A 12,645-nucleotide genomic window follows, 5' to 3' on the forward strand; every position below is an offset into this window, starting at 1 on the left:
GGTGTGCCACAAATTAAGTATACCACAAGTGAAGGTCTGCTCCCTCCCTCCACATTCCAGTCTGCTCCCGCTCCCTGCTCCCTCCTCAAACTGCTGTGTGCCAAACAGCAGCTCCCCATGCCCCTTGTGGCAAAGTCTGAAAATTAGCCACCCCGATCTACAGTGCACAATGTACAAGTTTGTGTACATCGTTCCCATAAGCCAAATCTTAAGTTCATACCATTTGAAATGATTAATGATCACAAGGCACTTTGCTCATGATTAAAGTCTTACTGTCTGTCCTGGTCAAGTTCTAATTTGGATAATTACATTCAGTCTATTTAACATTCTCCTTCTAGTTTCAGTTTTACATAGGATTTGTTTCATAGTAACATTCTCCTTACATAGTTTCAGTGGTAACCTGCTGCTATGTTCTTTGTAAGCAGGTGTACACAGATGGTGTATTTCAGTAACAAGTGGAGTGATTTCTGTGAAAGCACCATGGGCAGTTTATGGATCTGTACTGTATAAAGGTCCATTTAGGGCTATAGTTTATTTTAATACTTATTTTTTACCATATAGACCTAAATGGGCTATATAAAATAAAGACCCAGTAATAAGCTCTAAATCTCAGATCAGTTCTTTCTATAATTTGTTAGTAATCAGTTTTGTCTGCTTCCCAATTCTGCATCTCTTAGATTCATGGTAAAGATGACACTTTTATTCTTACTTATTAGTTTAATATACTGCCCTTCCCAACAAGAGCTCAGAGTGACTTATAGAAGATAGCTAAATAACTTTAAAATACAAGAGAATAAAACAGGAAAAGTAAAAAAAACTTATAAAAGCCAGTAGAGTATTAAAACATACTGTAGAATAAACACCCCTGAGCAATAGCCCAGCTTAGACTTGCCTGCTAAACACCTCTCCAATTATGAAAGTCTTGAAAGGTGTGCTTCCGGAAAATGTCCAGGTCTGGCCTTGGGAGGGTCTCAAGGAGGAGGGAGTTCCAGGGCTGAGGGATGACTACTGGGAACTACCTCCCATGTGTTTTCACTATGTAAACTTGGTGCATTGATGGTACTTGCAGGAGTTTGTTCTTGGCTGATCTTAGGAATTACATTGAGGCATAAAAGGGAAGGTAATTCACTCTGAATTAGGTCATTGTTACCTGTGAACACCAAGCGCTCCCTAAGAGGAGACTCAGTCTTGTCAGTCCTCCAGGCATTCCACACTGCATCACTCCTCACCTCCACCCTGTTATAACTGGCTGCTGTCATACGTGGCTGGAGCAGTTTTGCCCATTTTCCTTTTGTTGCACTTCTTAATCAAAGAGCTCTCTCTCCAATAACCAGCTCTGTCCTCACTCTCTACCCAAGTGTAGCCCCTCATCATGCTCCTACCCCCCCAACCCTGGACTAGGGACAGACATTCAAAAAGCCTGGGCCTGATAAGCTGAATAAGTCTTTGCAGTTTAGTCCAGCCTTTGGAGCATGAACTGGTTTTCAAGTGGATAGATGTTTGGCTAGCAACCCTCCCTTCCACAGGGAAGATGAGCTGAGGAGGGGGTCTGGCCAGGCCCCGGGAGGCCCATCTCAGCAGCTCCCTGACAGCCAGGAGCAATCCCGGCACACAGAATTGCCCAGCCCCAGAGGGGAGCTCTTCCCCCTCTTCCTTCTCCCCCACTGACATGGGCTGGGAGTGGGGCCTGTTTGGTGCTGGGGGGCTCTTCTCCCTCTGCCCCACCCCATGGTGGCAGGGAGGTGAGAGCTCTGTGAGGCTGCCTGGTAGGGCTGTGCGACATTTTGCCACCAGTTTTGTTTTGATGCTGTTTCAACTTGTTTTGAGGTTGAAGCAGCAAAATCTAAATGAAACAGATATCCTTGAAACAGCCTCAAAACAAAACGAGGCAAGTCAAAACGTTTCGCCATTTCAGTGCTATTTTGATGTTTCACCCATAGGCTACAATGGGAAAGGTCGAAACAGCCTATAACTTTGTCATTTCTGGCCTGATTTGGATGAAACCTGCAGGAATGGTCGCCCCTTCTGAGGGCATGAAGCCTGCCATGCTTAAGGAGATATGTGTGGGGGTTCAGGGAAACTAAACCCCAAAACCTTGAAAGCAAAACTCATGTCACATGTATGTGTTAAGCCACAGTAGGGTCAAAACTGCAGGCATGCTAGCCCCTGCTGAGGCCACAAAGCCTGCCAGCTTTCAAGGAGTACCCCCCAGCATGAAACAGAGCCCCCCTCCCCACCCTTCAGGACAACCAACCCAGCATGGCCCTGTTAAGGTGAAGGGGGCTGGGGAAAAGGTTAATTCCTCCCTCCCTCCCTTCCCTGCAGCAGGGGTCTGCCAGCTCCAGGGGCCACCACTGCAGCCCCCTCCTCTCTGCTCCCCAGCAGACAGACTGCCCCGACTGTGGTGGGGGAAGAGGGGAAGGAGGGAAGAATTAACCCCCTTCCTGCACATTTTGCCTTAATAGGGCCATGCCAGCTGGTGTCTCTGCTAGGGCCTGTCCCTGCTCCGGCTAAAAAGTGAAGGAGCAGGGTCAGCCCTGCAGCTGGAACAGAGAGCCCTGCCCAGCTCAGAGAGCATGCCGGGATGCTGGGGGTGTCAAGTTAATCTTAAACCATCAAGGGGTCTGGGACGGACGTTGCATAAACTGGTTTGAGCTAAATCAGTTAAGTCTGATGATACAAGCAGACAAGGTTCTTTGGGTGAATCTGATATCTTTTATTAGATCAACTTAAATAGTTAGAAAAAAAAAATTTAAGCAAGCTTTCAGGTTTAAAAACCCTCCATCAGGCTGAGGAAGTTTCAGCAGGTGGTGTGTGCTCTTCCTGGATGGAATGAAAAGTAAAGAAGCCAGAGGCTGGGCTGCATGCAAGACAGGCAGTCAGTGAAGATGTAAATTGAGGAGCCAGTGGGTAAGAGACAGGCTGGGTGGGGTGGAGAAGGGGGATGAATAGTGGAGATGTACCTGGGGAGTCAGATGTCAGGCAGGTTATAATGCGTCATAAATCCAATATCTATATTTAGTCCATGATTTTTACTATCCAGAAGGCTGATGACGTGGAGTTCGTGGGCTCATCTCTGGGAAGTGTTTTGTAAGTTTCCTTTGAGGATTAGAACTGAGACACTGGAGAGAGAGTGGTTTTCTTGTGAGAAATGTGCTCCTACAGGTAACTGGGTATTCCTGTCTTTGATAGATTTCCAGTGTGCATTCATTCTGGTGCGCAGTTGTTGTTTAGTCTCTCCTACGTATTTTCCATCAGGGCATTTGGTGCATTGGATGAGATAAATTACTCTGGAGGTGCTGTTGTAAGAACTGGGAATAATGATGGCTCTGTTGTGGGGTGTAGTAATTGTGGGGGTGGTGGAGAGGGGTTAGCAGGTTTTGCATGTCTTGTCATAGCATGGTCTAAATTACTTTGGTGTGTTTTGGGCCTGAGGAAGTTTGCTTCTGGTGATGAGATTAGCGAGGTTCGGTGCTTGTTTGAAGGCTAGGATGGGTGGCTCTGGGAAGTTCTCTTTAAGAATGGGGTCTCTTTCCAGTATGGCTTGCAGTTGTTTGAGGATTTTCTGTATGGGTTCAAGGGAGGGGTGGTATGTCATAACCAGTGGTGTGTGAGTCATGGGGGGGGCGGGTTCTTCTGCACTGCAGCAATTCTTCACGTGGTAACTGGGTGGCTCTTTCAGATGTGTGCTCTCTCTCTCTGGAGGAGTGTCCTTCCGGAGTGAAAGCCTTTTTAAGATTGGTGAGGTGGCAATCCTGGGTGTTCTACTCAGCGCAAATTCTATTAAGTCTGATACTACACTCAACCAGGTTTATCTCAAACCAGTTTTGGCCATTTTCAAACTAGCTGATGTGTACTAAATGTCTGCTCTGTTACAGGTTTAAACCAGTTTCTGATCACTTAAACTGGTTTATGTGTAATATCTATCCCTAGCCCCAAGCACCTGGGAATCCAAAAGCATGTGTTGAAGCATCCCCACCCTCCTCGGTATGAATCACAAGCACACTGCAGAGGTCGCTTAAGGGCAGGCTACTGAGCTTTATTAAATTCCATGTTTAGGAAAGAAGGGAAAGCAAAAAAAGTGAAAAGTCCCCCAAATGCAGGTCACCCATCTGCTGGGAACCTCAATGCATGGTGTGAGCACTCCCTTCCCCTACACTCCTGAATATATAGTAATTCCTCAAGAACTCCACCTGTAGACATTCTTATTCTGAAATAACTCTTGTTGAATATCTAAGTGGATGCAAAATTGTTTTCCACATTATTGTACATGGAACACAGTCTTCTATAGCAGGAATATATTCTGTTTTTGAAGAGTGTACATAAGGTCACTTCCAAAATCTATGAAGTCAGTGGAAAGATACCTGCTAATTCCAGTGAGCTTCAAGTTGGATCCAGCATTTCCATTTGTATTAATGGACTAACAAACTCCTAACTGTTAGTTCTGATCTCTTACTGATTTTTACTTTGATCCCAAATGCATAGTAGAATAGCACTGGGTGCAGACAGAAGTGCAGCTACCAGCTGTAACTCAGAACCTGTTCTGCAAAGGGATTTGAGTTACAACGTTACCCCAGACCAAACAGAAGTTCACTGGTGGTTCCAAAGGGGGGAGGGAGGGACAGAAAATTTGGCTGTGGGTTGGGAACCTGCACCCAGGTTCCCATAGCAGCAGCCACAGCTCTCTGCCAGTGCTCACTGTTTTCAGAATGGGAGGGGGGACAGGCAGAAGAGCGAATTCGTTTTTGAGGCTCCCCTGCTGATGCTGAATCATGGGATGGGTGAATTAGAGCTCCTCCACCTCAGGGTGGGAGGGCTTCAATACAGCTGTCCCACCTTGCGGGGGGGGCTGAAAACCCTCAAAGTGAACTCCCTCTATTCCCTTCTCCCCTCCCATTCTGAAAACAGGGACAGACTGGGAGCTCCACAGGTGCAAGTTACTGAAGACGCTACAGTTTGAAACGTCTTTATCTGATACCTCATGCAACAAGGGGTTAGATTTTCACCCATTGGTGATTTTTTAAGCTGTCTGCACTTGTGTTTGGTCACAGCTAGGCTGCTTTCTGGGGCCAAATTGGGCAAAAACTGTCACTTCTGTCTGCTTGTCAGAAAAGCGTGAGAACATTTCTATTAGCTAATGTTTCCAAAACAACTAATTCACCCCAAAAGAATCTGGGAAAAGGAGCATCAACTTCCCAGTTCGGAAGGATGTCTAACAATAACAAAAGTTATACAGCATTACTTAATATTAAAGACTTCAATTTTAATGTTTCATTATAAGAGTTCTTCTGTTTAAACTTGTTTAGTGGGGAACAAACATGAATGTGCAGTCACAGACCTTTTATATAAGCAGTGATGGGTAAATCATCAATCTATGTGAGGAAATCTTATGCCTTACTCTGGAATGTGTAAGTGAAATATATTAATCTCATAGAGCACTTTTATTCCTGAATAACTCCATGTGTAAACATACTCTGAAATGAGTACCTTGTCCCTGCTTAGCTGAATATTTAGTTTGAAAGTAGATTATCATTTCTTGATCCAGAATAAAAGTGCTTATTCCCTGTTTAGTTTATGATGTCTGGATGTAGTTGTTCAGAAATTAATAATTCAATTAACAACCTCCCTTAATCCAAATTACCTTTCAAATGGAGTTAAATCCACAGCACATTTCTGCGTCCAAGGGAAGAATTTACTGTCTTTTGCACTCTCCCCTCCCAGGCAGTAATCTCAAAGTACACCTTCATGGTGGCCTCTTTCTGGCAGACCATAGCAGGTTGGGATTCTTTGGCACCCGCTGACATAGCTCCTGGCACAGCCAGGACAGCAGCGCTGATGAAACACACTGTCTCTATTGGCCTGGGTAAGGAGAGTGCCTGGGTTTGTTGGGGTTTTTAACAGTTTTAACCGCTTTTAAATTTGCTACAAGATTTTGAATAATAAAAAGCCAAATGCCTTTTCAAGACCCTACCAGTTACCATGTCACAAGTTGCCAGGTTCTTGAAAGTGGTTGGAAAGAACTGAGGCGTGGAGTCCATTTGGTTGTTGTTATGTTTCGGCTTCTGAAGGGCTCAGTCAGTTATGACATTTAGAGAGCAGCTGCCACAGACTGCAGCTTTCTCATTGTTTTGTTGTAGTTTCTGCAAAGGAGTGGCAGCCGCTTACATCATTTCCAGTAATGAAGTGCCTGGGGCTCTTTTATGACTTGCACTCTCTGCCTCTCTGGATTTGTACAGTATGTGCTGTGTGGCTCCAGGAAACTGAGGATTTGTTTTGACATGTGAAAGCAACTGTACTGTTCCTTTTCTACACATTGCACCATATGACCTGTCAGTTTTTTTCTCCACTTAATAACAATGTTATTCTTAATTAACTGGGTAGAAACATGTTCACAATATGAACTATTTTCTTTGTTGGGTGCATTTACCAGAAGGTCGAAAAAACATCTACATTATTTAGCATTAGAAACTGTCCAAAATGCTGTTAAGATACCAATACTCAACAGGTACTGTTTATTGGCTTCCTTTGTAGAATGAGATGACCAATGTTATTACTACCTGAGATAAACTTTAAAGGGCCTCACCACATATAGGACCTCCAGGTCCCCTCGTGTTAGCTTCCATATGTGTTAAATAGAAATAACAATACCCTTGCTTTGCTGGCATGTTCTGAGAGTTAATTATTTAATGGGCTAAATTTACACCCACTGATTCACAGAAATACTGTGCCTCAAGGGGAATCATCCAAAGTACCATCACCTATCCATTGGGTGGGGGCTGTTTCTGTGTCCTCCAAGAACACAGAAACCCTGCATGGTACGTCTGAAAGGAGACGCAATATGCTTCATCAGATAGTCCAATACTGTTATAGTGTTGTACATAAAACTTTTCTGCGCCAATACATTTTTTAACATCATCTGAGCAAGCACATGTTCAATTTCATCATCCCCAAAATTTTCAGGTTTGTATTTCCAATATGCAAAGAATACTCTCAAGACCATGAATCTCCTCAGTCACTTGTGGTGTTTGTGTGCTGATGAAACATGCCAGCTACATTCTTGGTAATTTTTTTAAGTCCTGGTATAAAAGCTTCTGCTGTATCAGTAGTAGCAGATTCTCCTAAACATCAGCATTTGCAACAAATGCTTTTTTGTTACATCACCCCCAGTCAAGAGACTTAGACAAAATTCAGAATCCTGTTCAAAAATGACATTTTCTTATCTCCCGATATTTTCCCTATCATGAGCTAGTTAAAACAGCACCTTAGTCCGCATCTCATATAAAAACTTTGCAGATTAAAGGTTATGTGAGGAGTTCATTTTTAATCAATTCCTCCTACCCCACCCCAGAAGCTGATTTTTCAGTTTATTTTATGGCACTTTCAAAACCCTAATTATTTTAGTGAGCTTTTCTTTTTCATCATTGCTTAATATGTTTGAATCAACCGATGCAGAATTTCACATTCACCAACATCTAATCACAAACTAATACCGGGATCTTTAGAAAAATAATCCATGTGTGATTTCATGTCTTTGTTCAGCCTTTATTCCACAGCCAAATAAAATGCATTCTTACAGCAGTAAAAAGACATGCAATGTAGACCTGAGGTGGCCAAATTAATGTCATAATGGCTTCTGGCTCAGCAAGCACATACAGTACAAAAACAGGCAGCGGAACAGCTGTAGTGTAGTGACCATTTATGTGGGTGGCACAGATGTCTGCCAGTTAAAATGACCTGATAAATCATCTCTTTCCTTATGATTATTGTTAGACCATTGCTGACATGTTCATGACTGAACGTATGCATACATTAATGCCTGTATTTACTTTCCCCAAAACATATAACATTTTGTGATTGGATTTGGGTTCCTACTTTTTTAATTGAAAGCATTTAAAAAATAGCCAACTAACCCTGAAGGCTGGATTTTCTTAAATCTCTGTGCTGTGCTTTGCTAATGTAATTCTATGTGCAAAAAGGTAAAATTTTCCAAGCTGGAAACCTGAAGTTAAGCTTCAAATCCATAGTCAGATAAGCTGAGCTGATGTTTAGAATGGTGGACCATAGAGCCTCTTGAAGCACTGTTTTTCCTTACACTGCGTAAGCCCCTAACACTGCAAAAGATGTGTGCATAGACTCAACTTTATATGCTGTCCCCTTGACTCCAGTCTCCCATCACTGACTTGAGGGAGACTATTTACAGTGAGTAAAATTAAGCATGCACATCAATCTTTTCAGAACTGAAATGATATATTTAGTATACGACGTATCCATGATAACTGTTGGCTATTACTTTAAATGTCTTACATAGTTATTTTTCATGTTTACAGGATATTTTAGTGTGACCTGAGGACCCATTACAATTTACAAGACACTTGTGGCATTCAGAAATACATAGGTTTAAGTATAATTCATGGTAAACAGACTTTAACATGAGATGCTCTTTGAATCTCATGAGCACAGTAAAAGCAAATACCATCTTCACTGGCCATAGAATTGCCTTTAGAAATCCAGCTTAAATTTGGGTTTATGCAGTAATTGATGTTGTAATGCCTAGATCAGTGGTTCTGAACCTTTATAGACTTAAAGGTTAAAAACCCCTTGAAATATGCTAGTTAAAGTTTTTACGTGTTGTTTGACTATGGAAAAATAATAGAGCTGTTGTTGTGTTGCAAAGAAGTCAGAAAGCCCAGAACACTCAATGTTTTTAACACCATGGATTCCTAGTTGAAATCTCGGGGTTTATCTTGTGAATAATGTTTGCATACCCAATAATGCTAGCATCGCATGGCACCCCAGGGCACCCTTGAAAGGATCTCAAGACACCCCAAGGTGCCATGGCACCCTAACTGAAAATCACTGGTGTAGATGGTATCCAGGTTGTAACTGCATTGGTCTACAGGCCAAAGGAATCAGAACTTGTGACACAGGTGACACCTTTTATTAGACCAACTAGATATTTGAAAAAAAAAATCTTTATTTTCAAGTTTTGGGCCCTTCTTCAGGCACAAGAGAGTGCAGAAGATTGTAACATTTCTCCTAGCTCTGCTGTGAAATATGTATTTTCATTTCTACATAGGAGAAATGTTACAATCTTCTGTTTTACACTCTCCTATGCTTGACGAAGGGTGTGTGTGCCCGAAAGCTTGCAAATATATATTTATTTTTTGCAAATATCTAGTTGGTCTAATAAAAGATACCACCTCTGCCATGAGTTCTGACACATTTGGCCTAGATGAAACACATGACAACAGTAAAATATAGCATAAGGTACAGTTTTGCCTAGGTGAGTTTGTCCTGAGATCAACCTATGTCAATGCTGTTTAAAAACTATGGCAAAGGGATATGTACATGGAGAATACTTGTGACACTTATAAAAACCAGACTGGTCCAGAGTAGAAAATATACTGAAGAAAACAATCCTGACAAGGTGGGAGAGGGACTAGGTGGCTGTGTATTTTCCATCCCCTGTATGAGTAATTTTGCCATTGGCATTGATATGTACAGAAGTAGCCAATAAACAAGGTAACAGCCTAGCTCTTTCATTGGAACCTGCTGTAGCTTGTTGTCAGACAGTTCCTTCTCACCTCCCATTTCCCCAATGCCAGCTGATGCCTTACAGTCAATTCTGCAGGTTTGGAATCTGTAGGAATTAGTTTCTCACACTGCTCTGCAGCTACAATAGCAAAACAAAAACAGAAACCAAAGACTCTTTTTGGTTTTTTCCAGTGTCATCCTGTATTACTACCTATAAGAAGACACCACCTCCAGTTCCACCAAGAACAACCACCAAACCTTTTATTTCCATCACTGCTCAAAGCAGCACAGAGTCTGCCCAAGATGCATATATGGACGGGCAGGGACAAAGGGGAGATATCATCAGTCAGTCTGGACTTAGCAACTCTACAGAGAGCTTGGACAGCATGAAGGCATTAACTGCTGCTATTGAGGCCGCTAATGCACAGATCCATGGCCCAGCTAGCCAACATGTAGGTAACAATACTGCCACTGTCACCACAACCACCACCATCGCCACTGTTGCTGTAGAAGACAGAAAGAAGGACCACTTCAAGAAAAACAGATGTTTATCCATTGGAATACAGGTAAGATAAAAGGTTATAGTAGCAAATAAGTGTCTGTCGCTCATTCTACTTTCTATATTAGTTTCAGAATGAGCCATATATCTCTCTTTCAAATCTCCCCTTTTCTATTTCAGTCAGGTACCTGTGTAGAGATTTCAGTAGTACTTATTCTGGGTACTGCTGCTGAAATTTTACTAATTAATCTTAACTATATCAGGTGTAAGACTTTGCTAACTCTGCTTGCTACCAAACCAATTCAGTTGTGTTAAATTATACATAAGCACCAACCCATGAGTCATAACACAGCAGGGGTCAGAAAAGCCTGAATGAAGTCATTGAAAGAGAATGTGTAAAACAATGATTTACATTACACTATCACGAGAAAAATATTTTCAGCCAGCTTAGCTGAATTGTTACTGCTTAGTCATGCATTTCATAGCAACTGTTAGTCACTTGAATGAGGTGGCATTGTTCTATATGGCAGTTATCTCTGCCCCAAGACTGTAAGATAAGATCCTTCCAATTTACACTAGCTCAAACTAAATTAAAACTTTGTTACCTCTAGTTGTGTGAAACAAGATGAAAACAAACACAACCAAGAGCTGCTGAAGCTTACAGAAAGGGGAAGAGTAAATAATGTTCTCTATTTCCATTGTGGATTTGCTATATGGTTATGCTGTAAATGTGGACTCCAACTCAGACAACAGAGGGATCTGTGAAACATGTAACAAGCTGTGTTGCTCTCCAGTTGGGTTTGTCAGCCACAAACAGATTCATCAGATTAGACCTCTGACTAGACCTCTTACGTGTACACCATAATCCAGAGAATCAAGGGCTGCCTACGACTACTGCTACTATATTTACAGATGTTTATGACATGCGCGCACACACAAATCTCTCTGATGACTCTCTTAAAATATTACTGGTAAACCTAGAACATGCTCATAGACACTTGAAATCTGCTGGCTGCTCATGTTTTCAAAACCAGAATTGGAGTTAATTGAGAATCAACTCATTTTCTGGAGAAAAATAAATCCCAAGAAAACAGGTCATAGAACCATAAACTAATCATCCCTCCTGAAAATGCAGTTAGTCTTCCCTTTGAAGATAAGTGCACTTGATTTCATATGAATGATCACTGATCATGGATCAGACAATGATCATTAATCACAAAGCTTTTCAATGAATTGGTCAGGAAGGCTGGTCTAATTACTGTGGACTAGATAGGCTTCTGGCTGAGCACAGTAATGTGTGGGATGCTACTGTGCCACCTCAGGAGAAGCTCCTGCTCCCCTCTTGCTCTGAGCAGAGGTGAACTACTGCAAGCCTTAAAAAGGCATAAGTTATTGCTCCCTTGGTGCCCTCACTTTCTCTTCCCCAACCTGATCTATTCGAAGAGGAGGGCCTGGGCTCAGCTCCAGATCTGGAATCCTGATCCAAGTAGGCTGAACGAGGTAGGGAAGCATCTACTACTGTTTATGCCCATCTCAGATCAGTCTTTGTCACTCATTTCATTAGGATCTTTACTAATGGCAAAGACCATTTGCAGTGTAAAAGACAAAAAGGAATTAAGTTTTGCACAAAACAGAGAAAATTACAAAGCTAGAGGTTGTTGTAAAGTTCTTGGAATAAGAATAGAAAGTGTAGAAATACTACATGTGAGGAAAATTGAATTAATGATACTGTTGTAACCATAATTCCTAAAGGGAAATGTAGGGTCTCACTTTTGTCCATTCTTAAAATGGATATAATTTTAAATAAAATATGCTTGGATTTAATAATCTACTGTGCCAATAGAGATGAAGATGTTCAAACTTTTTGTTCGTGTCTTTGAAATATTCCCCTACAATATTTTACATCTCCTGATTGCAAGTAATATTATTCCTTATTCCAATTCCAAGCAAAATGTTGCAGGAATATTAATTACTTATATCCATAAGAAGTTAAGACTGTCAGTGACCAGGGAACCTGTCTCAAGCAACATGTAAAGATGCTTCCTTAGAGAACAAAGTAGGTCACATTTGCTGGTCACATGCTTTTGTTTTATTGTATTTTCTCTCTCTAATGGATGTAGTTTGAAGTGCACTTATCATTAAACTTTTATCACCTCACCAAGACTTCTGATATTTCAAACCTTAGCTTCAGAGCTGTCTTTAGATAAAACAAAACAAAACTTAAAAAACCCAATACAAAAATGTTGCCTCCTTTCTACCAGTTGACAGATTTCTCTATAGACTTGAGCCAATGAAGGGCTTAAGATGTAAAATTTCACCAAATGTTAGAGATAGCAATAGAAGTTATATTGAAAGGCTGTGTAACTCTGAACCTTTCCTTTCTGATATTACATTTTCCTCTGTTGGTGTAGTTTAGTTTAGTTTAGTGTAGTTTGTAATGTTCTTCAGGGCACAAACTAAAGGGCTCCTACTGAAAATCATTTGGGTCCTGAGGCTCTTCTTTATGTTTCAATCTTTATAGAATTACACAGTTTCATAGTTTCTAGGGTCGGAAGGGACCTGAGCAGATCATCTAGTCCGACCCCCTGCCATGGCAGGAAAGAATACTGGGG

At 41.6% G+C, this 12,645-nt stretch overlaps 1 protein-coding gene across 3 annotated transcripts in view; it reads left to right on the forward strand.

Moving 5' to 3' along the window:
* Positions 1–12,645, forward strand: part of DLGAP1 (DLG associated protein 1) — a 546,520-nt gene that overhangs the window by 502,958 nt on the left and 30,917 nt on the right. For all 3 annotated transcript variants that reach the window (XM_019546483.1, XM_019546490.1, XM_019546496.1), the window contains one exon: positions 9,727–10,100. In XM_019546483.1, coding sequence (XP_019402028.1) covers positions 9,727–10,100 — 374 coding nt within the window. The remainder of the gene's footprint in view (positions 1–9,726; positions 10,101–12,645) is intronic.

This window comes from Crocodylus porosus, unplaced genomic scaffold, assembly GCF_001723895.1.
Source record: "Crocodylus porosus isolate Cpor-Errol unplaced genomic scaffold, CroPor_comp1, whole genome shotgun sequence".
In the NCBI taxonomy this organism is placed as follows: Eukaryota; Metazoa; Chordata; order Crocodylia; family Crocodylidae; genus Crocodylus; species Crocodylus porosus.